This window comes from Molossus molossus, unplaced genomic scaffold, assembly GCF_014108415.1.
Source record: "Molossus molossus isolate mMolMol1 unplaced genomic scaffold, mMolMol1.p scaffold_m16_p_3, whole genome shotgun sequence".
Taxonomy (NCBI): Eukaryota; Metazoa; Chordata; class Mammalia; order Chiroptera; family Molossidae; genus Molossus; species Molossus molossus.
The window spans coordinates 117219249-117244618 of record NW_023425366.1 but is presented as its reverse complement, the minus strand read 5'-3'; the positions used below and the strand labels follow the sequence as shown (position 1 = coordinate 117244618).

The 25370-nt window shown below is 57.0% G+C and overlaps 1 protein-coding gene across 3 annotated transcripts in view; it reads left to right on the top strand.

Moving 5' to 3' along the window:
- MGRN1 (mahogunin ring finger 1) overlaps positions 1-22879 on the top strand; it is a 51143-nt gene extending 28264 nt beyond the window's left edge. Inside the window, exons 6-18 of one of the 3 annotated variants that reach the window (XM_036279243.1) lie at positions 1722-1788; positions 2597-2646; positions 4891-4938; positions 6514-6582; positions 8449-8608; positions 9408-9517; positions 11937-12002; positions 13821-14047; positions 15032-15149; positions 15455-15500; positions 16981-17079; positions 19509-19553; positions 21208-22879. In XM_036279243.1, the coding sequence (XP_036135136.1) occupies positions 1722-1788; positions 2597-2646; positions 4891-4938; positions 6514-6582; positions 8449-8608; positions 9408-9517; positions 11937-12002; positions 13821-14047; positions 15032-15149; positions 15455-15500; positions 16981-17079; positions 19509-19549 (1101 nt within the window). In that variant the 3' untranslated portion in view covers positions 19550-19553; positions 21208-22879. The remainder of the gene's footprint in view (positions 1-1721; positions 1789-2596; positions 2647-4890; positions 4939-6513; positions 6583-8448; positions 8609-9407; positions 9518-11936; positions 12003-13820; positions 14048-15031; positions 15150-15454; positions 15501-16980; positions 17080-19508; positions 19554-21207) is intronic. The other 2 variants (XM_036279245.1, XM_036279246.1) reach the window with 2 other exon arrangements.
- The last annotated feature ends 2491 nt before the right edge of the window (positions 22880-25370 follow it).

Below are 25370 nucleotides of genomic sequence, written 5' to 3'. Positions count from 1 at the left end.
TCGGCACCAGCCAAACAGGACAGTCAGGTACACGGAGGCAGCACTCAGCCTAGTGTGCAAGGGAGAAAGACAATGCACATCACTCAGTGGCTCCTCACAGCACTGAGTGGCCCATATCAGCACCAAGGATTGTATTCCCACAGCTGGCCAGGAGCATGTGGGCTGCACTCTGCCCTCCATCCGGCTTGTCCCTGAACAACCTCTTCCTGGGCTTGATCACAGACCCCAAAGGGCAGCACCTGTGTGTCATACCCAGTGTCATCATCACCAGGGTAACTGGGATGGTTATTGGCAGTATTGCTCCCAAGACCTGACTCAGGGTGGGAAGGTCAGGAACAAGCTTGCAGAAGGACCCCTGTCCCCCGGACATATAACTCGTGTTGGGTGACCACCTCCCCCCAGGGTCATATCAGAGCAAGGTGAGAGGACAGACAGGGGATCCCTCCTTCCCTCCCATCCTTCCCATAAATCCAGGTTTCCTTGGTGCAACCCTTCCACCCTGAAGCTGTGGGGATCCTGAGGCCTGGCTGGGTCCTGGGTGGGCCTGGACACGTTCCCCACCTCCCCGCATGTAGCTGCCCTGCACACATCCCCACAAAGTCCTTTGTTCCTGGGGCCCAAGCCCTGTGTCTTTCTGTGAGGCCCTCCTTGGCTCCCGCTGCCTGAACACAGCTTCGAATGGCTGGTGCTCACTGTGTGCTCTCCCAGGCACCATGCTCAGAGCCTGTGCATTAGACACAGCTTTTATCCCTTGTTTAGCTGGGAAACTGGGGCTTGGGTCAGGGAGCTACACCAGCATGGAAATTCTCAGTGACCTTGTCCCAGCACTGGCCCCTGGGACCCACCGGCACCTTCCAGGCCTCCCCTGGAGGTCTGGATGTCCTCAGCTGGCTGCCTCTGCCCTGTGGGCTTGGTGTGACCTGACCTACAGCCCCCGGGTGAGCAGATCTGGAGGCCACACCCAGGTGGGCGTGTGTGGAGAGGAAGGCGGCTTTCAGCCTGAGAGCAGCTGGAGGAGAAGGGAAAGTGACCTGCGCATGGTCTCCTTTGCTTTCCTTCCATCTTGGGCCGGGGCCACGCCGGGAACCTTTCTTCATAAGGTTGAACACGCAGGTGACCCAGCATTTCCACGCCTTGTGTGTGCCCGGGAGAATGGAGGACGTGCCCAAACCGATGCTTGTCCAACAGCGCGCAGCACTGGGCCTGGCAGCCAAAAGGGGTAACAACCCAAGTGTCCACTGAGAGGTCACCAGTCTAGCCATGTGGTGGAATGTAACAGCCTTGAAAAGGAAGGAAGACTTGACAACCTATCTCATGAGTGGACCTAGAAAACATGCTGAGTGAGAGAAGCCAGACACAAAAGACAAATAGCGTCTGATTGCGTTGCGGTCACAGGCTGAGGGAGGGATGGGAGTAACTGCTTAATGGGGACAGGAGTTCCTCTTTGGGATGATGAAAGCGTCTAGGACATGGAAGGTGCTGATGGTTGCATGACCTCACTAATGTACCTAATGCCACTGAATGCAACACAGATTTGACATTTTAATCATTTTATCTGTTTTACCACCAAAAAAAAAAAAAAAAGGCACAGCCAGGCCTCTGCCTTCCTCGATGCCCTGTCCTCGAGAGCGCCGCTCCCACCCCGTCCTCCCTGCACCTTCTGCCTCCAGAGCAGTCTGACCGGCTCACCTCCTTTTGTTCTCACCTCCTTTTATTCTCAGCTGAACTTTGACCTGGACCGGGGAGTGTTTCCAGTGGTCATCCAGGCTGTGGTGGATGAAGGAGATGGTGAGAAGCCATTCCTCTTCCGTTTTCCCTTCCAGAGCGTGGACCCCGAGGGAAGAGCCTCTTCCCGAGGCCTTCCTGCCCTGTCAGCAGGGAGGAGTTCACCCCGAAGTGATGAAGGATGTGGGAGTCTTCTTGGCAGGTTCAGGGCTGTGGGGCTCAAGCAGCCAGCTCTCCATCTCCTCTCTGGGGCCCCCTTGGTGCTTCCCCCCCTGGGGCTGTGGGGCCTCACTGCAGCTCAGGGATTCCTGGCCAGCCTGTCCCCCACCCCCAGGGCAAGGCCCTATGCCAGAGCCTCGCTGTCGCTGCGGTAACGTCGGCTAGACTGGCCTCTGACTCTGGTGGCCGCCCCACAGCGGCATGGTGGAGACCGTTGGCTGAGAGTGGCAGAGAGCTAGACAAGCCCTCGGGTCCCGCTGATCCAGCCCGTCGTGCGGGTCTTCCTTGCACTGCGGGCTGCAGGCCCCCAGCCCAGGGTGTGAGTGCTGGAGCTCTGCCAGGTCGGCGGCCCCCAGCCCACTGCCGAGTCTGCCCCTCCCGGACCGTCCCTGCTGTTCAGTGAGACGGCGGGGTGTGAGGGGAGTCAGCCTCTGCGGGGAAGAGTGGTCACTTCGGAGGAGGGGTGAGGTGTGAGCCAGAGGGAGGCAGGGGCCCCCAGGCAGAGGAAGGCAGGCCTGCCCAGGGCTCTGCACCTGCAGCCGAGAGCCCCGGAAAGACCTAAGAGGAAGGAGGAAGAGGCGGGTGGGGCAGGTCAGTGCTCTGAGTGCGCGCTCTCTCTCTCCCCCACTCCCCCCCCTCCCGCCCTGGGCAGTCGTGGAGATGACCGGCCATGCCCACGTGCTACTGGCTGCCTTTGAAAAGGTAAGTGTCATCCTGCCCCTTGACCTGGGAGCTGTGGGTAGAGAGATGGTGTTTTCAGACCAGACGTCTGAACTCAGTGTCATGCCAGGCCAAGTGGGCCTACTGCCTGAGGCCCAGGCAGGTGGTGGGAAGTTCCCGTCATCCCAGGCTCCAGGGAGATGATGCATCTCCGGAAGCCGGGCCTTGAAGTCCAGTGTCACCACCAGGAGGCTTTTCAAAGGGCATGTGATGTGTGGTGAGGGCATGTTGTAGGGAGGCCAGCCCTCTAGAAGTTCCTATAACCTGCCAACACAGGGTGGCAGGATGCCCACATGGAGGGGTCTGGTCAGACCAGCTTTCCTCAGGGATTTGAAGGGCTCGTCCAGGACCACTAGCTCCGAGGGCCAAGGCCTTTCCCGTCAGACTCAGGATCCTGAGTGTCAGTCCCCGCCTGCTCCCTGAATGTTTGCAGCTGGTCCTGCCTCACCTCCGGAAGGCTGCACCCCCCTGGACTCTTGGGGCCGGGTGGACCTCCCTCCCCACTGGGGCCTTCCTGACAGCCGGGCAGACATTTGTACTCACTTCCTTGGTGTCCATGAGGGTGAAATGGCCCCTGGTTGTCGTATCCTCAGCACGCAGTAGGTGCTCAGTGAATGCTGGGGGAGGACGAGGGTGCCACCTGCACAGCCTCGTCCTAGACCCTCTGTGCGTGGTGGGGGACGTGGAACACCCAGGGGGCCCAGCTAGGGATGTCCCGCATGTAAAGAGGCCATTTATGGAGAAAGGTTCATTTAATAGTACCTTTAGCTAGTGTTATATGTATTTGAACTTAGGTGTTTTCCCCTTCTTTCCACATCGACCTGAGTCCCCAGGCTGCCCAGGTGTTCATATTTTATGTCAGGTGTGGCTTTGGTGGTGAGGACGGTCTGCCTCACCACTGTCTTCGCATCAGGACATTGCTGGGTCTAGAGACAGTCCCACTCGCCTGTCACTACTGGACCTGGGGCCAGGCAGTTCTGTGTGTCCATCCACACAGCAAGCGAGTGCCCTGCTGTGTTGGGACAGGGTCCCTGCTCACCGAGACCTTTATGGAGGTAGTGGGGTGTGTCCTGTGTTTGAAAACGTTGCACGTGACGCCCTCCCACCCCCAGTGCTCTCTGACATGGGTTGGCACTTTGCAGTCGTATAGTGTTTTCAGCATCAGCCTGTGGCCTACGTGGATGAGGATCGAGGACCACACGAGGAAACTAGGCTGACTGCTTGTTCTGGAATTCCCACCACTCCTGAGCATCCTGCTGACCCCCAGCTTCTTCAGCCGGGTGTGTGTCTGCAGCCCCGAGAGCCCTCAGGGCCGAGCCTGGCCCATTCCTGTGATCTGGGTCATTCCCAGCCCCAGGAGTCAATATAGCCAGGCCCGAGACCTTTGTGGCTTGTTTGTCCAGTGCTCTCCCTGGCCTCCTGGGGCTGTGGTGATGCCAGGGGCCCCGGGCAGTGATGGGCCCTCTGCCTCTCCAGTTCTGGGATGGTCAGTTGTGCGCCCTGAGCCCGGCCTGTTGGAAGAGACTGTTTACCCACCTGCTCCTCCGGCCGAGCACTTGAGCCATCGCTGGCAAACATTTCATTCTGTGCTTCCAGTTTAGGGCCCAGTTAGAAACTGCATTATTTTTGGAGTCCAACATACTAGAAATTGGCGTAGAAACCCATCAGCCTTACCAGGAAGTGCCACGTGCTAGTCTTGGTGTTGCAAGATCTTAGATCTTATACCTCAATTAACCTTGTCGTCTCTGAGTAGTACGTCTCCCCAGATACCACTGAACATGTTCGCTCTATTTTGTTGCCACAGTTTTTAGGCCCTTGGGTTTTCCTGTGTGCATGTTCTTGTGCTGTGTCTGTGACTAGATCAAGCCCTTCGAGGGCCAGAACTGGTATCTAGTTCTTGCCATCCAGGTGCTGCTTCTTGCCAATTGGGAGGTTCTTGTCCATCATCAGAACTTGGCTAATAGTAAACTTGAGTGTGCTTGAGAGCTCCGTGGGGAGAGTCTGGTTGTGGAGGTCGGGTGGGCCTAGGAGGTGGTGTCTGGAGAAGGTTCTTTGGGTAGTGTCGCGGCCAGGACAGGGCCACATCTGAGAGTCTGTCCTGGCTCGTTAGTCTTCACGTGGTCCCTCCTTTTACCAGCCTTGGATGTGGAATGATCGAGGAAGGGCCTTCAGCTGGCTGGGCAGTGCCAGCGTACCGGGTTAACCTCTGTGTTTTTGTCCCTGCAGCATGTCGACGGTAGCTTCTCGGTGAAACCATTAAAGCAGAAGCAAATTGTAAGTCTGTCAAAGAAATGTCATGAGCCCTTGTGATTTAAAAGACACATGCTACCCCCAATCCAGTAATCTCCGTGGATTGTTCTCCCTGCCACCATGGTGGCTGTTGAGGTAGCTGGTGGCAGACCTGTTGACTTGTGTGTAATTGCTTTGGGCTCTGGGAAGCCAGGGTCGGGGCCATGAGGTGTGTGTGTGTACTGCATACCCACTGCATACAACGGCATTGACTGTTACAGCCTTGAGTCTTGTCCAGCATGAACATAGTAGGCTTTCAGTAACTGTTTGCTGAATGAATGAATGGATATGAATGAATGAATGAATGTGAATGAATGAATGTGAACGAATGAATGAACGAACGAACAAGTGAATGAATATGAGTGAACGAACGAAAGAATGAATGAATATGAATGAATGGACAGAGGAAGGAAGGAAACTAAGACTGCATTCTTCCCTCCTTCTACTCCTTACAAATTATGGATAATACCAGGCAAAAACGAATGTACTTAATATTTGAGAGGAAAGATGGAATGTTTGGAACAAATGGGAGCTGTAGAGAAGTACAGCTTTTCAGTCAGTAATTCCAGGATGAATTATTTCTGGTGTCCTCCACACTGTGAAAATTTAGAGAATGAGGTGTCCTGAACTCTGCCATGTTGGATCTTGATATTGAGACTGATTTTAACAATGGCCATGGTGGGGGCCTGTTTGCAAATCTGTGGTTTGGTTGTCCTTGTATATAGCTGCTCAAGTATGTAAGCCACAACCCAGGAGTGGTGTTGGTTGGGTTTTTTTTGCATTTATCTTCAGATAGAGCGGGAGGGAGAGAGGGGGGAAGAGAGAGAGAGAGAAACATCAATGTGAGAGAGACACACCGACTGGCTGCCACCCACACCATCCCAACCGGGGCCGGGGACAAATTGCAGCCAAGGTATGCGCCCCCAGCAAGAACTGAACCCAGGACTCTGGTCCACGGGCTGACGCTCCAACCGCTGAGCCAAACCAGCCAGGGCTTGGTTGGCTTTTTAAAAGAGGGAGAACTCTGGCAGATGTAGCCCCTGAAGGTTGCAGAAGGGCCAGAGACCCTAGTGATGGTCAGGGGACTTGTCTCGGGACAGCTGACTGGCAGGACTATGGCTCTCAGGACGGGTGTTTGTGGCCCATGGAACTGCAGGAAACAGGAGCTCAGACACATTTGAACATGGCCAGCGTGAGGCCTGAACCTGGTCATGCTTGTGGGACCAAGGTTCTTCTTTCCAGGTTGGGGCAGTAAGGGGTGCAGAGGGTATAGTTGCCAGGCCTGAGTGGAGCTTGGCTTCAGGCCCTCTCTGGTGGACAGGACCACTTGGGCCCCAGCCTTGCTGCCCATGCTACTAGTTGGGCTGAGCAGGTAGTAGGTTCTCCTTGCCCCTCTCTTGGCACTGGACGCACTCCCTGGGTTTGGGGCTGGCCAGAATTCCCGACTGTTCCAGCTCCTAGGACCCAAGCCCAGCATCTGGGAGGTGGTATTAGGCCAGTGGGTGCAGGGGACCCCTTGAGTGGGACTGGCAAGTGCTCAGATGTCTCTCTGCTCTCCAGGTAGACCGGGTCAGCTACCTGCTACAGGAGATCTATGGCATTGAGAACAAGAACAACCAGGAGACCAAGGTATGTGCTTGTGGTGAGCATGAGTCCAGGCCCCACTGCCCGGCTTTCCTTCCACTTGCATGGAAGCAGGCTCATGGGAGTGACTTGCCTGGGGTCCCTCAGCCCTGGCCAGGACGACGCAGGTTGATGGTAGATGAGCCAGTCCCCTTCTACTCCTTCTCCTGGAGGCCCTGGGACCCCAGATTCCATCATTTTTCCTTAAGTTTTAAAAAGAGTTAACAGCCAACTGTTAACAGAGTCATTTTGTCCTTTTTCTAGCAAATTCACTGGCTTGTTACCACCGTTGGGCTTAGCTGGTGCTGCGTTGGCCTTCCTGTTGTCACACCCAGCTCTTGAGCCTCGCTGCGCCCTGCCAGCCTGCTCTGCCCCAGCCTCGAGTTCCTGTGGTTACGTGGAGAGAGGGGTGCTCCATTAGGAAGCTGTGACAGGAGCGTGGTGGCTGACAGACTGGTGTCTGGTGCAGCCGGGAAGAGTAGCAGAGAAGCAACCAGTGCCTCTGTCACTGTTGTTGTTTTTAATCTTCGCCTGAGGACACTTTTGCAATTATCTTCAGATAGAGCAGGAGAGAGAGAGGGAGGAAGAGAGAAACATCGATGTGAGAGAGACACATCGACTGGTTGCCACCCACACGACCCCAACCAGTGCCGGGGACAAACTGCAACCGAGGTACGTGCCCTTAGCAGGAACTGAACCCGGACTCTCTGGTCTGTGGGCCGACATTCTAACCACTGAGCAAAACCGGCCAGGGCTCTGTCACTGTTTTTAAAAGTACACTGGCACTGGGCCCTGGCTGGTTTGGCTCAGCGGTAGAGCATCGGCCTGCAGACCAGAGTCTCAGGTTCGATTCTGGTCAAGGGCATGTACCTTGATTGCAGTTTGGTCCCCGGCCCTGCAGGAGGCAACCAATGTGTCTCTCTCACATTAACGTTTCTGTCTCTCTCTCCTCCTCCCACTCTGTCTGAAGATAAATAGAAAAATATCCTTGGGTGAGGATTAAAAAATTAATAATAATACAAATAAAATAAAATAAATAAATAAAATAAAATAATAAAAAAATAAAATAAAATAAGTCTCCAGAAGTCCCACAGGCCAAGTGGAACTGGCCAGAAGCAGGACAGGGCAGCTTGACCAGGCCCGAGCCTTAGACGAGTGCTCTGCCCAGTTCACACTAGAGGTCGGCTGACTCAGTAGAGGGCCGATGGTCGACTTTACTGGCTGTGTGTGTGTCTGTTGGATCTATTCAGCACTGCTCGTGTAGCTCCAAAGCAGCCACAGGCGGTATGGAAGCCACGGGGCGAGGCTGTATTTCAGTAAAATTTTATTTACAGAAACAGAGCAGGCCATAGCTTTCTGATCCCTGTTCTAGAATGTTACTGCCCCTAGATCCAGCTTTTTTCCCCCAGAAGCTACCATTACTTGATGAAAATATTTCAAACAAATTAGACTTGTCTAATTTTTTTGTTTCTTGGAACCAAATAAACGGAGTACCTTTTGGAAGATGTGTTCCACAGTGTTACGTCTTTTCCACATTTTTTTCTTTGTTTCTGAGCAATAGGCCTGAGTTCCTTGATTTGGGGAGTACGTTGGGCAGGGTTACAGATTCTCCTCTTTGCTGTGGGGTGGGCTTGGCTAGGTCTGAGCCTGGTGCCCATGGAGCGTGACTCGGGCAGGTCTGCTGAGGCGTCTACTCTGTGGTGACCTTCCTCCACTGTCTCGGACTTCCCTTTGCCACAACATCCCCCAGGGGGAGAGGGGGTGGCTGATGGGGCAGCCAGGAGCAGAAAGGCCCCTCCCTGCCCCTTAGCTGGCCCCCAAACTCTGGCTCTCGGAAGGCCGCTGACCCTCAGACCTTTGTTGTCCCTGCAGCCTTCGGACGAGGAGAATAGCGACAACAGCAATGAGTGTGTGGTGTGCCTGTCAGACCTTCGGGACACGCTGATCCTGCCCTGCCGCCACCTGTGCCTGTGCAACTCCTGCGCCGACACGCTGCGCTACCAGGCCAGCAACTGCCCCATCTGCCGGCTGCGTGAGTGGGCCTGCGGCAGCGCCGCTGGGGACGCTGATGATGGCAGAGGCCATCGGCCTCCCGCCGGTTCGCTGCAAACCGGAACCGGTGCTTAACGTAGGGGTGGCACCCACAGCACTCTGCGGGCGAGTGAAAGGGTCGCATCTCAAAATCTGCCTCCAGGAAAACTTGACTTTCGGAACGGCCTCGAAGGGTGCTCCAGGGCAGGTGTTTGTAGTGACATTAGAACTGGACAGAAACATTTGTGTCTTTTTATTGAATTTATTGGGCTGACACTGGTTAACGAAATTATAGGGGTTTCAGGTGCGCAGCTGCACAACACATCATCTGTTCGCTGCACTGTGTGTTCACCGCCCCAAGTCAAGTCTCCTTGATCACCAGTGTAGACATTGCGCCGTCACAAATGTGCACATACATGTCTGCCTGCCTGTTGGTCATTGTAGCTTCCAGGAAGAGGTGGCCAGAGCTCACCGTGTGCTCTCAGCGGGCTCGCAGGTGTAGCCGGCAGCCATGTTCACCATCTGGTGTGCAGTCTGGGGTGCGGCAGGTGAGAGGCTGGCTGCGTCCTGCCTGCCACCCCTACAAGCTCCATTCGAGCAGGGGCAGCGCCATCCTGACCTCTCTGTCTTCCTCGTGGGGACATTTTGCTATAACTCTGTTCTGCCTGAATTGGAGACGTGGATTGTCCCAGGGTCTCTGCGGGTGGGTGGGTGGTTAGTGTCCCTGGAGCTTGGAGGATTTCAGTGGTGTTGGAACGAGCTGCTCTTTGCCTAACATCAGCCCCTCTCTTCTGCCACAGCTTTTCGGGCCCTTTTGCAGATCCGGGCAGTGAGGAAGAAGCCAGGAGCCCTGTCCCCCGTCTCCTTCAGCCCCGTTCTGGCCCAGAGCATGGACCACGATGAGCACTCTGTAAGAGCCTCCTCCTTCCTGCGTTAGGGGTGTAGGGGTGGAGAGAGGAGGGGTCTGGAGGAAGCCCCTGCCCACTGTGCAGGGCCCGCCAGGCATCCAGATACTTCCAGGGTCCGCCTTCATATTAAGACAGTGTCTGGCTCCCGGTGGGGTTGGGTTGGTCAGGTGGCTAGAGGGGGACACCTGGGCCCTGCCCTTGGAGCAGCTAAGGACCCAGCCAGGACCCAGACTGTCTGGCCAGCACCTCCATCTGCGGCTCTCTGGGCCTCTGTCCTCCACCCAGCGTGGCTCCACAGGTGGTCCTGAGGGGAGCGGGTGGTCCAGGCAGCCAGGATGGCCGGCAATGGCAGGTGCCCCTCACAGAGCTGTTACCATCGCCCCACCGAGCCAGACAGCCAGGGGCACTCTGCTTGGGAAGGGCGCTCTCCTTCAGAGGTGCCTGGGACACGCCCTCTGTGCGTTCTCTGCCTCTTTAGCCTGGGCACCAGGAGGGCACCTCAGCAGCTATCTGCTGCCCTTGCTCCTGAGAAACGATGAGGTGGACCTTCCTGCAGGCAGACGAGGGGTGTTACACTCTGGCTTCGGGGACAGATGAGCAGAGACATGAAGAGACTTGGATGGAGAGACAGATATGTACAGGCAGAAACAGAGCCGGAGAGACAGAGACAGATGGGCAGAGACAGAGAGAAATGGAGAGACACAAATGCGGAGAGGTGTGGAGAGACACAGGCAGGGCAAGAGACAGTTACGGAGGAGCAGAGACACAGAAACAGACACATGGTAGGGATAAGAGTGAAAGGGAGATGCTTAAGAGATGGACAGACAGAAAGAGATGTGGAGAGAGAGAGACACAGACAGAGATGGGGGTGGGGTAGGAAGGAGAGACTGGAAGACAGATGGGGGAGGACCAGGGAGCAGATGTTAGGCAGGCCCGGTCTCAGACTCGCAGGTCCCTGCTGGCCATGAGTGTTGTCAGCTGTGAGTCCATTTTCTCGGCTCTCAACTGAGATTGTTTGGACTCAGTGATTCTTTTTTTGTTTTCATTAATCCTTACCTGAGGATATTTTTCCATTGATTTTTAGACAGAGTGGAAGGGAGGGAGAGAGAGAAAAAACATCAATGTGAGAGAGACATATCCATTGGTTACCTCCCAAATGCCCCTGGCCGGGGATCAAACCTGCAAACCAGGTACGTGCCCTTGACAGGAATTGAACCCGAGACCCTTCATTCCGAAGGCTGACACTCTAACCACTGAGCATAACTGGCCAGGGTGAGGACCCAGTGATTCTTAGAGGTCCCCATCTCTCTGGGACCCACACTCTCTGGACTGGCACACCCATAAGATGGGCTTCTATGCTGGGCCAGCAGGTGTGATGTGTTCGGCCCACATAATGTTTCGGAAAATTGGGTTAATGTTTAAAAATCTGGACATTTCCCTTAAAACTCAGAGTTATGACTTAGCTTTCAGAATCTGAGGGTGTGGTCTTGGGGCGAGTTCCCATCACCCCCATTTCTCCTGGGGCAGCCATACTGTCTGTTTCTCCTGCTGGGCCCTGTTAGCACCAGGGCTTATGACTCCGGAAGTAGCCCCACCACATGTTAGACGTTGGACTTGGTTACGGACACTGCACACTTTCTCCAGCAGCGAGTTTCGGGGAAGAGAACAGCCCTTAGGTGTGATTTGCTCCCGGGAAGGGAGGTCTCTGACTCTTCCACCGAGGGGCAGCTACTCAGGTGGTGGGTTTTTATTGTCACTTGTGTGTTCCTCTCCCAGTTTCTGTTTGTCCCTTTTGTCCTGAGAGCTGAGATGCTGCCCACAGTGCAGGGTAGTCTGGGCTTGGATGGCAACCCTAGTGCCTTCCTCTCTAGAGGGCTGTGACCATCTGCCCTGTTTCCTGTACGAGCCCCTTCCACATAGTACCGGAGAGAGCCCAAACTAGGCATCTTCTCCAGTGAGTTTGTTAAGATCATCAGAGTGGGGTGATTTGGGGCTGATTTTTCTACCCAGCCACCATTAGGACTCAGAAGTTGGTGATAAGTTTAAGAGGCCTGGCCAAGCCTCATGGGTGCCTGGGGCCCAGGTCCCTTCCCCATCCGGCCCCACGCACTCTCACACCCCCTGCCCAGGACCTGCGACCCAGGCGACCCAGGCGACCCAGAAGGGGTGGGCACTGAGGGTGGGGGCGGGCTCTGCAAGCACAGCTCCTAGAAGCTGCATAGTTGTCAGGCTCCGCCCGCCAGGCCCCTGCAGCCACATCTGCCTTTGGCAGGGCCCCCACAGTTCACGTGTACGTTAAGTCTGCGCCGTGATGGCTGATGGCACTCCTAGAAGTCAGCAGGCCAGACAGACCCCAGCCAGCCAGCTCCAGGGCAGTATGGAGGGTGGTAGTTGTAAAACATATGATTTTTATCTTGACAGTGTCCCTTTAAAAAATCAAAGTCGCACCCTGCCTCACTGGCCAGCAAGAAACCTAAAAGGGAAACTGTAAGTGTGTTTGGCCCTGTGGCCACGTCTCTGCCCCTCACCCTGATTATTAAGCCAATGATAAGTACGGGAAGTCATTTTCACCCCAGGCTGATGTGTTCGGTTAATTTAATCTGTCAAATCCATTCTCCCCAGTCCCAGCTTCCCTGCTCAGAAGAGTTTTGTGGAACAAGCAAAGCTCAAGGTCTGTCGGCAAAAAGCCAGTCTCTCGGGTCCCCGCTGCCGGGCAACATACCGGCCTCAGGCCGCCCCTTCCCGCCAGCTCTGCTTCTGCCCGTGGTCCCCAGTGCCCTCGTTTCCCTTTTTTTTCTTGCTGGCAGTGGAATGATGTGGGAGGTGGAACTAATGTGGCTGCTAGATTTTGCAAACAGCACGCCTGGCGCTTGCTTATCATCCTGCACCGCCTGCCCTCTGCCCCCTGGGTTTTAGCTCTTTGGGCCAAGGACTTGGTCTTCTTGCATTTTCCCTGCATCTCAGGGAGCGGGCTGGGGCCAGACAGCGTGTGGCAGCTGGGCTGGGCCTCTGGTAAAGTAGAGGTGGAAGTCACTGGGGAGTCAACCTACAGAGAGGTGTTTTCACTTTTGAGGGTGGTGAGAGGGTTCAGAGTAATTATTTACCTTTAAATTGAAGGTAGATTGGGAGCAGATGCAGAGCACCCTGGCTCAGGTGACGAGACCTGGGAGGTGCTCGCTGAGGGCAGAGGTCCCCGCCCTGGCTCCTTGCTTCCCCTGTGCTCCCAGAATTTTTTTGCCACCTCCCTGAAAGGCAGCCTCTCTTCCAGCCGATCAGATGGGTAGGTGTGCCCTGGCCGGTGTGGCTCAGTTAGTTGGGCATCGTCCCATGCACTGAGAGATCGATGGTGATGGTTCAATTCCCGGTCAGGGCACATGCCCACGTGTTGGGCTCAATCCCCAGTAGGGGGCGTGCAGGAGGCAGCCGATCGATGGTTCTCTCTCATCGATGTTTTTTGCTCTCCCTCTCCCTTCTGCTCTCTCTAAAAAAATAAATAAAAAACATATTTGAAAACACAACCACCAATGGGCAGGTGGGGATTTCATGTAGGGAGTACTTCAGAGCATTTGCCCTTTACCTTTTCTAACGTGCGTGAGGACAGGTGGCTGCCCCGCCCTGCGGGGGCTCAGCAGTGACATGCCCCTGCACCTGGGCATCTCTCTTCTCCCTTCACCTTTCACTTGAAAGCAAGACTCAGCCTGTTGATGTGCCTCACTCCCGGCAAGGGGAAACAGAGGTTCTGAACCAGGGGCCCATTAGAATCACCCGGAGCACACGTCACCCCTTTGATGCCCGCCTGCCCCAGGTCCCCTGAGGATCTCGTGCTGGGCAGATGTCTGTGGTGTCGGGCAGAGCTCCCTGGGGGCCAGGTCCTCTCTGGTCTAGAACACACGTGGTTCCCGCTGGTTTCTCTCAACTCTGGCATGGCTTTGCTCCACCCGCTCCTCTCTCACTAACCCTCACTCCGCCCCGCCAGGCAGGAGCACAGAGCTGGGCAAGGGCTGTCTGAGACTCAGGAGGGGGTGTCTCTTCCAGATGCCCTCTCCACCTCCGTCCTGGGCTTCAAGTGGGGCATTTGGATGCTCAAGGCTGTTGCTGATGGCAAGGGAGCCCTGGCAGGATGTCTGGTGCTGCGTGGTTCTTGGTGTCCTCTGAAGGAGGGAGGATTTAAGTCCCTGGAAGGTGGAGTGGACAGGAAATGGTCAGAAAGCAGGTTCTTGGGAGTAGAACATCCCTGGGGCATAAGTCCTGGGCCGTGGGCAGGGAGCCTGACCACCCACCCCTCACCCACTCTTGTCCCCTCAGAGCTCAGACAGCATCCCGCCCGGCTATGAGCCCATCTCCCTGCTGGAGGCGCTCAACGGCCTTCGGGCCGTCTCCCCGACCCTTCCCTCGGCTCCCCTCTATGAAGAGATCACCTACTCGGGTGTCTCGGACAGCCTGTCCCAGGCCAGCTGTCCACTCGCGGGGCTGGATCGAGTCATGGAAAGCAGTCCCCAGAAGGGCAAGTCCAGGAGCAGATCCCCTGACAGGTGAGTCCAGCCAGCATTCCCTCTGGGGTGTCGGAGCCACGTCTGCTTCGCGGCCAGGGCAGGGAGAAGTACGCTAGTAGAGAAGAAGCACAGAGCAGGTTTATTTGTAGTTGTAAATAACTTTATAATGTGTTTCGTTTCGTGATTCACTAGAAAGACTCACAAGGCCAGTGGCGGGTCAGGCTCACGGGGAAGGTTGATCGGAGCAGAGGCAGCAGGAGAAAATGCATCTGTGGAGGCCGGAGGTGCCCGTGCCCCCCCCCCCCCCCCCAGGCAGGAGCAGCACACCGCAGGGGCAAGTGCGCTGTCTCGGCCCAGGAGAACCATTTGAGTTTTGGGGTCTGGGACTTTCAGGGGGGTTGGTCACATGGGCACACCCTGCTGTGCGGCCAGTGAGGGCGACAGAAACCCAGGGCGGTGAGGCAGGGGCACATCCTCCACCTTGCTTGTGTGGAAGGAGCAGGAGCGTCATCGCTTACTCGGAACCTTCCAGCCCAGGGTCCACATTGCGACTCCCTGGACACTTGCTAGACTCAGGCCGCCAGCCCTGCCTCGCTGAACCTTTCCTCACACATGTGCTGATTTTCCACAGAAAAGTGTAAAGAAGGCACAGGTTCTATAAAACCAGCTGTGGCCCCTGAGACCTAGACACATGGCAGAACCACTTCAAAGATACAGAAAGAAACATGGGCATCTCCTGCTGCTCCCACGCCCAGCCGCCCCACCCCAGGGATGTGCCATCACAGTTGTCTTTTCCTGCAGATAAAGAGCCTGCCCAGGCCTCCGCCAGGGCCCAGGCGCACAGCCTCCGAGGGGCTGGCAGGGGCTGGCGGGCAGCCTGCTGCATTCCGCTGTGCCTCCCGCCTCGTGCATCCGCCCACGGCCCCAGCGCACATCTGCAAACTCGCTCCCACACGGCGCTGGCTTTGCTGGGCTTAGCATTTCTCACCCACTTCTCTCTCACCCCCTTTTCTCTGCCCCTAGCACCCTGAGGTCCCCATCATCCCCCATTCACGAAGAGGACGAGGAGAAGCTCTCCCAGAACTCGGACGCTCCTCCACTACCCAGCGGGGCCGGGCTGGTGCTGAGCAGCTCCCCAGAGGTGAGGGCCCGCCCTGGCCCACTCGCCTCAGCCCTGCCCACCTGGGATCTGCTTGCCTGTTGGCCTCCAGACCTGGCCTGCCCTGCCACCCCCTCACTCAGTGGCCGCGGCCCGGCTGTGACTTGCCTCGGCCTTAGTTTCCTCATCTGTGGGTGGGCGCTGGCAGAGGGGCTGCGTGTGAAGCGTCCAGTACGCGTGTCCAGGACTGGCGGCTGCAGTGCGCCCTGCGCCCTCCCCGGGCCTCCGCAGCCTGGTCCCCGCCGGCTGGCACCACAGCTCCAGGCTCATGTTTCCTTGTTTCCTAGAGTTTCCTCACGGAGGAGGTTGACGAGAGGTCGTCGCTAAAGCAAGGTAACCCCTCTTTCCTTAGGGCAGGGTGTGGCCTCCAGCTCTGCCCTCCGCTTTCTCAGAGCAGTTCTGGTGCCTCCCGGGAACCACACCCCGGACTGCGGGGCCCAGGCTTTCCCTCCCGCCCGCTGCCTTCCGTTTCCACCGGATCATTCTGGCGCGGTCAGCTCTCCACCACGTCCCCTTGCACAGCCTCCCAGCCTGGCCTTGGTCTGTACCCATCCCTTGGTCGTCCTGCTGGCACCTGGAGGCCCGGGGCCTCGGTGTGGGCCTTGGGCCCAGCACAGTTGATGGCCGAGGTGTGGGCACAGGGCTCGCTTTGTCCGGATCTCCCACGTGGGCGTGAGGGGGCTTGCGCCTCTCTTGACAAAGGTGTAGCACGTAGCAGCCTATGGGGGTCAGGACCCAGCTGCCCATCACTTGCACTGGGCTCTCAGTCAGGATGACCCTGCCTGTCCTTACAGTGGTTGTGGGAGCTGATGAGGTACTCCCTCTGCCGGCTTGGGAGATGTCATCTGTCTGCTGTCCTGGTCATTTCTCCCCAGTGTTGGACAGATGAGGAAACAGGCTTAGGGTTGGTGTTGGGGAAGGCCAAGGCCACTTAACTCAGAGGTGAGCCAGGAGGTGCCCCTTGCTGGCTGCCTCCCCAGCCTGCAGTCTGGCAAAGGACAACCTGGGGATGTTCCATTGTTGTGACCTCTTCTTGCTGGGGGTCCCCTGGCTAGTGTTGCACTTTGGGGACCCACATTCCTCCCAGGAGCAGCCCCCCCACACACACACACAGGTGGGGCCTGTTTGCAGGCTAGTGGGCCGGGGCCCTTGGGCTTGGGTGTGAGTGTGGGTGCCCAGGTTTAGGGGTGTCTGTTCCTGGAAGCGCACGCTGGCCCTTTCTGCCTGGTGTGGTGCAGAGCAAGCTGCCCTGCCTCTCAGCCTTGGCTCCCCACCTCCCTCGAGGTTGGTGTTTTCCTGCCTGTGCACAGCACATGCTGGGCTGGGCAGCCCTCCCCTGTGCCGGCATAGGAGCCAGACCCCTGCAGGAGGGCCTCCCTCACGGCACACGTGGCAGCGCCAGGTCCGGCTGCGAGCCAGTGTGTGAGGGGGGCCCCACCCGGAGGCCCCCCTGGGGTGTCCATGCAGGACCCGCCGTGGGGTGTGCACCAAGGCTGTCACCCTGCCTCCTCATCCAGAAAGAGAAACAGGACACAGTTACATCTGCTACCATTTTATCTTGTGTTTTAAACCTGGGCGTGTACTTTTCTATGTGCTGGGGTGTGCGAGAGACGGAGAAAGGAAGACTAGGAACCACCTACCTCTGGGGTCCTGGGAGAGCATAGGGGAGTCGGGATGGGGTCTGGGCCAGAGCTAAGGCCCCCGGCGGCTGCGGTGCCCTTGGGGATGAAAGGTGGGCTTCCGGGGCCTTTGGCCAGAGGGATGGCCGGATCCACCCCCGTTCTGGGTCCCTGACCTGCTCTCTCCTCTGCAGGGAGCCGTGTGCCCTCCATCGAGAACGTCCTACAGGACGGCAGCCCCGAGCCCTGCGGCTGCTGCCCGCCTGGCCCGCCTGCCGACGTCTACCTTCCAGGTGACAGCGCTGGGCTCGGGGCCGCCTGGCCTGGGTGGTGCTGTGGCTGTCCCCAAGGAGCTGGGGGCCGACTGGGCCTTGGGCAGTGCCCTGACTGTCCCCGAGGAGCTGGGGCTGTTCTGACTAATTCAGGGAGGAGCCCGCCCCCCTCTCCCTCGCTGTGAATCCATGCTCCTTCCATCAACCCCCAAAGCACACCAGGCTATTTCCACAGTCACCCCTCCTGCAGCCCCTGGCTCTTTGGGGCAGAACCTGTGCCCAAAGCCCCTTTGCACCCCAGGAAGGCAGGAAGGGCTGTGTGTTTAAGGACGTTCTGTCCCCGTCCGTCTCCTGTCATCGCCGGATCTCCCTTTATCCATGGTGCTAGCATGCTGAGCCTCTACCCCAGGGAGCTACGAACAGAGCCGCCTGCCTGCCTCAGGCCTGACACAGGCCCGCCGCCCTCCACTGCCTGCCCGAGGGCCCTGGTGAAGCCATGCACCCACGTCGGGTGCAGGAGGACAGGCTGGGCCACCAGCTCGAGGCAGCTGGGAATGGTCTTGCTTGTCTTCCCCTTTCCGAGGCCTCCACCCAGGGCCCTTTGGCCTCAGCTGCTCTGCTTTCTGCTCCTCTGGGCCAAAATCCTCAGCTTCAAGTCCCGGGCTCTACTTTTTTTTTTTTTTAATCCTCACCCGAGGACATTTTTTCGTTTTTTGTTCAGATAGAGTGGGAAGGAGAGAGGAAGAGAGAGAGAGGGAAACATCGACGTGAAAGGGACACATTGAGTGGTTGCCACCCACACAACCCAACCAGGGCCGGGGACAAACTGCAACCGAAGTATGTGTCCTTAGCAGGAACTGAACCCGGGTCTCTCTGGGCCGACCACTGAGCCAAACCAGCCAGGGCTGATTTTTTTTTTTTTTTTTTAGAGAGAGAGGAAGGGAGAAAGATAGAGAAACATCGATTGGCTGCCTCCTGCATACCCCTTACTGGGGATCGAGCCTGCAACCCCGGGCATGTGCCCTGGCCAGGAATCGAACTGGGACCTCTCAGCCCTTGGAACGACGCTCAATCCACTGAGCGACGCTGGCCAGGCCAAGTCATGGGCTCTAAAGGCAGGGGATGTGAATGGGGTGCTCTCAGATGCTCATATTGGCACCTGCTAGGATGCCATCTGAGGTTCTGGAATCAAAATAAATAGCCACGTTGCCTCCAGAGAGCCTGGCTCCTGCCACATGGCTGGGGAGCCCTTGTGCCCCTTCCTGGACCCCTCCATGCCTGGAGCACCCCCCCTCCTGCCTGCCCCTGGAGCCTGGTCCTGGTGTCCTAGCCTGGGCACTGGGGGGCTGACGTGCTTTGGTTTGGAAGGGCCCCTTGCCCCACACTGGCTTCTGGACGAGCAGCAGCCTGTGCAGACGGGCACCAGGTGTGAGGAAGCAGGGCAGCTGTTGGTTTGATGGCATATTTGGGCCTGCCCAGAGGGACACCCACAGGCAAAAGCATACCCTAGAGTAACACAGGTTCCAGTAAGTTCTTTCAGAGGACTTCAAGTATTTCACTATGATTCATATTTGAGGGGAGGTGGGCTAGGACTCGGCTTTCTGGAGCCATGAGTCAGGACAGGCCCTAGCTGCTGGGCCTTAGCTCACATGTGGGTGGGAAGCCGCTGGCTGTGGAGGGGGTAGAGGAGAGGCCAGGGTCTGAATTTGGGGCCTGCCTGGACAGCAGGGTGGGCAGTATCCGGCTCCTGGGCCCGGGCCCCACCTGGCTCTATGCCCTGCCCATTCTGCAGGGCAAGCTGGGTTCTCAGAGCCTCTTGGAGCACAGAAGTGGGTGCTGTTAACGTCCTGCATCTGCTCCCCCACAGGCAGTGCTGATGGCAGCTGGAGGTGGGCAGGGGTCCTCACAGAGGCACACAACTTAGGAGCACCTGTATCCCTCTGTTTTGCTGCTGGCTTTTTCCAGTTAGGGAGGATCCTGGGCATCTTTCACATCTGTGTGTGTTTAAGAATGGGAACATGCACACACAGGTGTCTTCATTCTTTATAACTGCACGGCCATTCCCTGGAGGAAGCATAGTTTGGTGAACCTTAGTGTTCCCTGTTGGTAGGAAAAAGTGGCATTGGGGAAAATCCATAAATGGCCACACCCCAGATGCCCATGTGGGGTGGGGCCCCTTCCTGGGCTCCACCTTCTAGCTGGTTTCAGTTCTGCCCACCCCCCAGTCCTTCCATTGGCTGAGTTCCTCTGTATTAGAACTGGGCCCAGTGGCTATTTCTCAGGAAATACATTTTCAGTCTATATCCGTCTTTTGTTCCAGCACGTCGGTTTGTGTGGGCTTTTCATTTCCAGCCCACACCTCGGGCCACTGTCCTAGTCAGTACCTTGTGTGGAGTGTGCTGGTCTGTCCGAGCCTTTGCTAACCAAGCTCCCGTCTCTTCTCTGCACAGCCCGGGCACCCGACTCCTGCTCTGTTGGGATCGAGGAGTAAGCTGGTACGTGATCACCGTCACACTCCTGGCGGGGTGGCTCTGGGGGGCATCCTCGGCAGGGGCTAGACAGAGAGCCCCCAGCTGCCCCCCCCTCTCCTGCTCCTTCCAGAGGTTCTTTCCTGTTTTCCAGCTTCCTCTACATCCATGTCTTCCCTTGGGTCCTGGTTCTAAATCCAGAGTTCTCCCAGTGCCACTGTACCTTTGCCCCAAAGAGGTGTTTCTGGGGCTCTAATGCTGGCTTTGGGGCAGAGATTCTTCCGTCGGGACCAGGCAACCCAGTCAGTCTCTTCAGCCTTTAGGGTCCTAGGGATGGGGACCCATCCCTAGCTGAGACTCCATCATTGCTGCTACTAGGCTGTCCCCCACCCACCTCCAGAACCTTTGGAACCTTCAGCACACTCATCAGTCTATGAGGAAGTTACATGAGGTTGACTCCCCACCTGACAGGGAGGTGCCCTCTACCTGGGTGACCCAAACAGATATTTTACAGAAGGCAGTTCCAAGGTCCCACCAAGAAATAGGCCATATGTGTTGGGGCCTCCGTCCCCCTCCTTCATGTGACTTGAATGACTGGGAAGTCTGGTGATGGAGAGCCTGGCACCGTCAGTGGCCCTGGGTTTTGCAAAGGTGTATGGTGTGGAACGTTCCAGAGGACCCCTGGCCTGTCCTGGTGGCAAAGCCCCAGCAGCCCCAGCTGGGAGACATCCCAGCTGGTGTCCGGCCTTCCTCCTGGTCAGCTGTCCTGAGCCTAGGCTTTGGTGTCTGTCCACTTGTTTTTGTCAGCTGCTCTTACGTTCCTGCACAAACCTCTTGTCTTCTGCACATTTCTTCAGACAAATCTTTCCCTCTTTGAAACAGTGCCCAGAACTTTATAAAGTCGGTTCCAGGCTCCCCAGTGGAGGTTGAGTGTTGCAATTTAGGTAAAACGTCCAGAAGTAGGAAGCACAGGTCAGAGCTGCAGAGAAATGTATTGCACTTGCGGGCTGAGGCACAGCTGACTTCCTGCACATAGTCACAGCTCCTGCAACAGTCCTTACCCGAGGGTCCGCACCACAGGCGACGGGGGGGCAGGTGCACTGCTTGGTGTGCTGTGTGAAGACACCCACGGAGCCCACTCTGGGGTGGACGGTGGGTGGTCGTGCATTCTGCAGCGCTGAGAAGTGTGCCGGCCCCTTTGCTGCTGTAACCCACAGGGTTCCCCACACCAGCGCCGGGGTTGTGGGGGCCCTGTCCAGGGACAGAGCACCTCACAGCATTGGGGAGGCAACTATGGTACCAGCCTCAGAGGAGGGCCGGCTAGGCCCTGGGGCTGACCAGATCCCATCCTCACTTAGTGGGGAAGCTCTGTGGATAGAGGCTGCTGATTTCAGGAGCACATACCATGCGAGGGCAGGAGACCCCAGGGTCAGCAGCCCGAGGCTCCCTGTTCTGTTCCAGGGCTGCAGCTGCTGCTGGCACCCTGCTCACTCACCTAGAGCTGGAGTCCCCTGGCGCCCTGTGTGGTCCACCACAGACATGCACACACCGTGGAGAGTGCGGGGTGACTCTGCCCTCCAAGTTTCAAAGTTGGTGGGAACCCGGAGCCTGGAAGGTGAAGGCAGCAGGTGAGGCGGGACTCAGCCGAGCTTGACCCTCCTCCGTCTGCTCCCACCTGCAGGCTGCGCCACCTCCATGGAGACACCCCGAAGCCTCTTCACCACTGGCCCCACCTGGCCTCTGCTTGGTGGCCCCAGTCCTGACATGGAAGGCCACCGACCTGACTGCACTCTGAGAGCCTGGCTTGGCTGGCAGCATGGAGCCCTCAGCTCCCCAGACTTCGCTGAGGGGCTGTCCGGACTCCACTGAGACCCCTGGCCTCTCCTGTCTGCACACCCTTCATGGCCATGGCTCCGAGGGCCTGCGGCACCAGTGAAGAGCACAGTAGTCGGTCCCCTCTGACAAACCCTTTTGTCTGTGGTCTCTGTATTTGTGAATGGTACAAGATGAAGGACAGCCCCTTTCTGTCTCAGGCACTGAGCTCTGGGTTCCCCCAAATGCCTTCTTGACTGAGTAGCTGGGGCTGGAGGCTGGGAGTTGGCCCATATGTCCCAGATTAGCTTTATCCAGCCCCCCAGCCAGTGGAACCGAGAACTCGGCAAACTGGCAGGAAAGGATTTATTGATGGGTGAAGTTCTGTCTTAACCACAGGTATTACTGAGGGGGGCTTGTTGTCAGGGAAGGAAAGGAAGGGGTCCAGGTCATGGTCAATGAAGGAAACAGTGCCTGTCCCCTCTCCCTATGTGCGTGGCCTGGCTGGCACCGCTGCTTTGTGCCCTCTGTTGCTTTTCTTTCCCACTCAGGCCCTTCGGTGCAGGGCTGGCTCCCACAGCCGCAGCCCTTCCCTACAGCCTGCCCTCCAGGAAGCCCAGGTTCCTGCACTCGGGGTTGCGGTCTGGGTCTTCCTAGGGACAGAGGAGCAGGTGCATAGCCTGTTGGCAGCAGTTGGTCTAGAGGCCCCTCTCCAAGTCCTGTACGTTCTCAGAGGTGGCTTTGCTCACGTCCTCAGACCCCTCTAGATGGAGGGGCTTCCGCTTGACTAGCCCACCTGCCCCAGGAGGGATCTGAGCAACTTCTGCTCCCTGTGCCATTTAAATGTCACTTTGCGTTTCTCTTTGATTTGTTCTCTCTGGGGCTCCTGTGGTGGCACCTGCCTGGGGCAGGAGGGTCCCATCTGAGGTGGCCTCGTCTTTTTCTTAAGATAAACCACCTGGGCAACAGAAAGGCTGATGGGGTACCCAGTCCTGGTGCAGCAGGGACCTTGGCCTGGTGGGTGGGTGGGTCTCTCTGCAGCTCCCATGGGGCCAACACTTTTTGGCCTGAGGTTGGGGGGTGCAGAGGAGCTCACTTTCTGAGGAGCTGCCCTGGGAAGGAGGATAGTTCTGGGGCAGCCAGCAGCTGTCCACAGAGATCCACACAGCTGGGGGCTTTGTCCACTGGGGTCCTTGTTCTCTCTCCGGTGGGGCCTGTGGGCAGAGGGCTGCCTTATGCACAGCTCTCGGCCATGCTCAAGCCAACTTCCCCGGCCACTTGGCTCCCTGTCTTGCCTCCCCTCCCACCCACTGGTGTGCTCATGGGTGCACACGTGCACACACACACAGGCTGGCCGTCTCCCTCTCTTCACCCTCATCACCCGCCAACACCCTGGCCTGTCACTGTTGGTATTGGTGCCAGTACTCTGAAGGACAGGTTGCAGACTGCCCTGTCTTGGACTTAACACGTGCTATCATTTGATGTATTCTGATTGGCTAGTTTTTGTTCGTTTTTACTGTATATTTATAGTAATAAAATCATGCAGCAATATCCTGTCCACTCCTTTTTCTATGCGTAGTACTGTAGGACCTCGGCTGTTTCTTGGTCAGAGGGCAGGACTGTGGAGTAGCTAGTGGTGGCTCTGACACCCACAGCAGTGTGACCACCAGCTTGTGGCCGCAGCCTGTTTCTTCTTGTGTAAGACATCAGCGAGGTCTGACTCCAGAAGGGAGTGAGGGCTACATGAGGCGCCATGTGTGATGCTGCTGGTTACTGTTGTGGCTGTTCTCCTGTTTCCTGGGTTGGATCAAATGGTCCCTGGAGATTCGCCTCTGTCTTCTGAGCAAGCGAGAAGGAGCCCAGAATTGTGAGAGGCTGCTGCGGTCCCCATCTGCTTTGCTGATTCAACCCCCAGATGTTTCCTGAGCACCTACTATATGCCAGCGGAAAGCAAGACGAGCAAGGTGCAGGCCCCTGGGAGCTTGTATTTCAATGTCAGTAAGACTGCACAAGTAAATCCACATCTTCCAGATTTGGTTACCCTTAGGAAGAGAGCAGGTGACAAGCTGGCGTCACATGGGGTCTTAATTTAATCCATAGTCTGGAAGAGCACCCAAGGCAGCTGGCACAGCAAGTGCCAAGGCCCGGAGACAGGAGTGAGCTTAAGGTATCCACTGAATAGAAAGAAGCGTGAATGGCCAGAGTGTCGGAATTGAGGGATGTGCTCCGCGAGACCCTGTAGGGGCAGTCAGAGTTTTCTTCTAAGGCAAGGTTTTTAGGCAATGGAATGATTCCAGATGTCATGTGGAGAATGGATTAGAGGGGCAGGTTTGGCTGCTATGATGCTGGAGCCCAGCTGGTAGCCCTTTGCTTGGCTTGAGTTCCCCTGCTTAGTGGGTGGCTTCCCAGTAGGGAAAAGCTGGTGCCCCATCATGCCCAGGAAGCAGTTTGCACCTCCCCCCAGCTCCTTTGCAACACAGTTCCAAGTTGTTTCCACAGGCTCCTTCTTTTTTTTTAATCCTCACCTAAGGATATGTTTATTGATTTCAGAGAGAGGAAGGGAGAAAGGGGGAGACACTTCAATGTGAGAGAGAAACATGACTGGCCACCTCCCACACGCACCCCAACCGGGGCTCAAACCCACAACCCGGGTATGTGCCTGACCGGAAATCAAACCCAGAACTTTTTGGTTTACAGAACAAAGTTCCAACCAACTGAGCCACACTGGCTAAGGCTACAGGTCTCTTTCTTGAACTCAGGTACTCAAGAGTAGAACCAGTGTTCTTGGCTGCCCAGTCTCTGTCCCAAGGAAGTACTGTCACCCTTGGTTGTGCCTGGGCCTGGCATGGTACCAGTGTGGGCAGGAAGGTGCTCAGTGTCAGATGTGTTCTTGCATGGGCTGCACTGGATCTCCTCCTCACTTCCCCAATGGACCCACCGCCTTCACTAATGTCTGGTGTCGGAGGGTTTGGGTGCAGGGTGCCGTTCCAATGTGACTCCAGCTGCACACTGGTCCTGGGCTCGGGCCACACCCTGCAGCCTGGAGAGAGGGTCCTTTCTGTATGGGCCCTTCCCCTCACTGACCTCTCCCCTTCAGACACAGTTACTCACCCTGGGACCTGGCCTCCTCCTGTCAGCTGCGGCTACTCCTCTGAGCCCTGACTTTGGCAGAGGGCCACAGCAGGGGAGAGCCTCCCTGTCTGGGTCCTTATTTCCCAGATCTCCTGACAGAACACACCACGGACCAAACGTGAGTGAGTTTCTGGTGGATCCCACCAGCCTTGGCCTGCCCCCTGCCCCCTTTCCTCTCCTACTCAGCTCTGCTCAGGGCAGCCTTCCCCATGCTAGACCTTGACCTCAGCGTATGGCTCTCCTGATGTGCCTGTGGCACCCGGCCCGAGTTTCTTCACTCAGCAAATCCATGCCCATTATGGGGAGGCAAATGGAGGTTGGGCCAGCTGGTGGAGTGAGTGGCATCAGGCCCCAGAACTCCAGCGACTTCCTTTTGCACAAATATGGGGTAAGTACCTGAGGTAGAAGGCAGGTTTTCTGTCGTGGACGCTGGGTAAGAGACAGGGTGGAAATCTAGGGTAGGATCCTGGCTCTGTCAGCAACTGTGGAGTGCCCTTAGGCACGTCCTGCCCCTGTGAGCCCAGGGTCCTCTTCGGGAAATTGGGGAGATCCTATTTCTTCCCACTGTACCTGGCATATGGTGCCTGACTTGGAGGATACTTGGGGCGTTGGGACTTAGGTCACTTTGGCTCTAGCTGACTGAGTGTAAGGAGCCCCCCGGGGCTTCTCGCTATTCACCCTCAGTCCAGACCGAGCACAGGCAGCCGGAGCTCCACCACGCCCTTCTTTCGTGCTATTGTGGAGTCAGACCAGCAGTGACCTTGGACTGGAGTGCTTAGCAGGTTGTAGGCGCCCAGGGCTGTGGGGCTGGTGTACCTGCAGGGGAGGGTTGTGTCCTCTGGTTTGCAGGGCTCAGCTGCGCCCTCCTGGGAGAGGCGGGGGGTGCCTACGTGCCCAAGG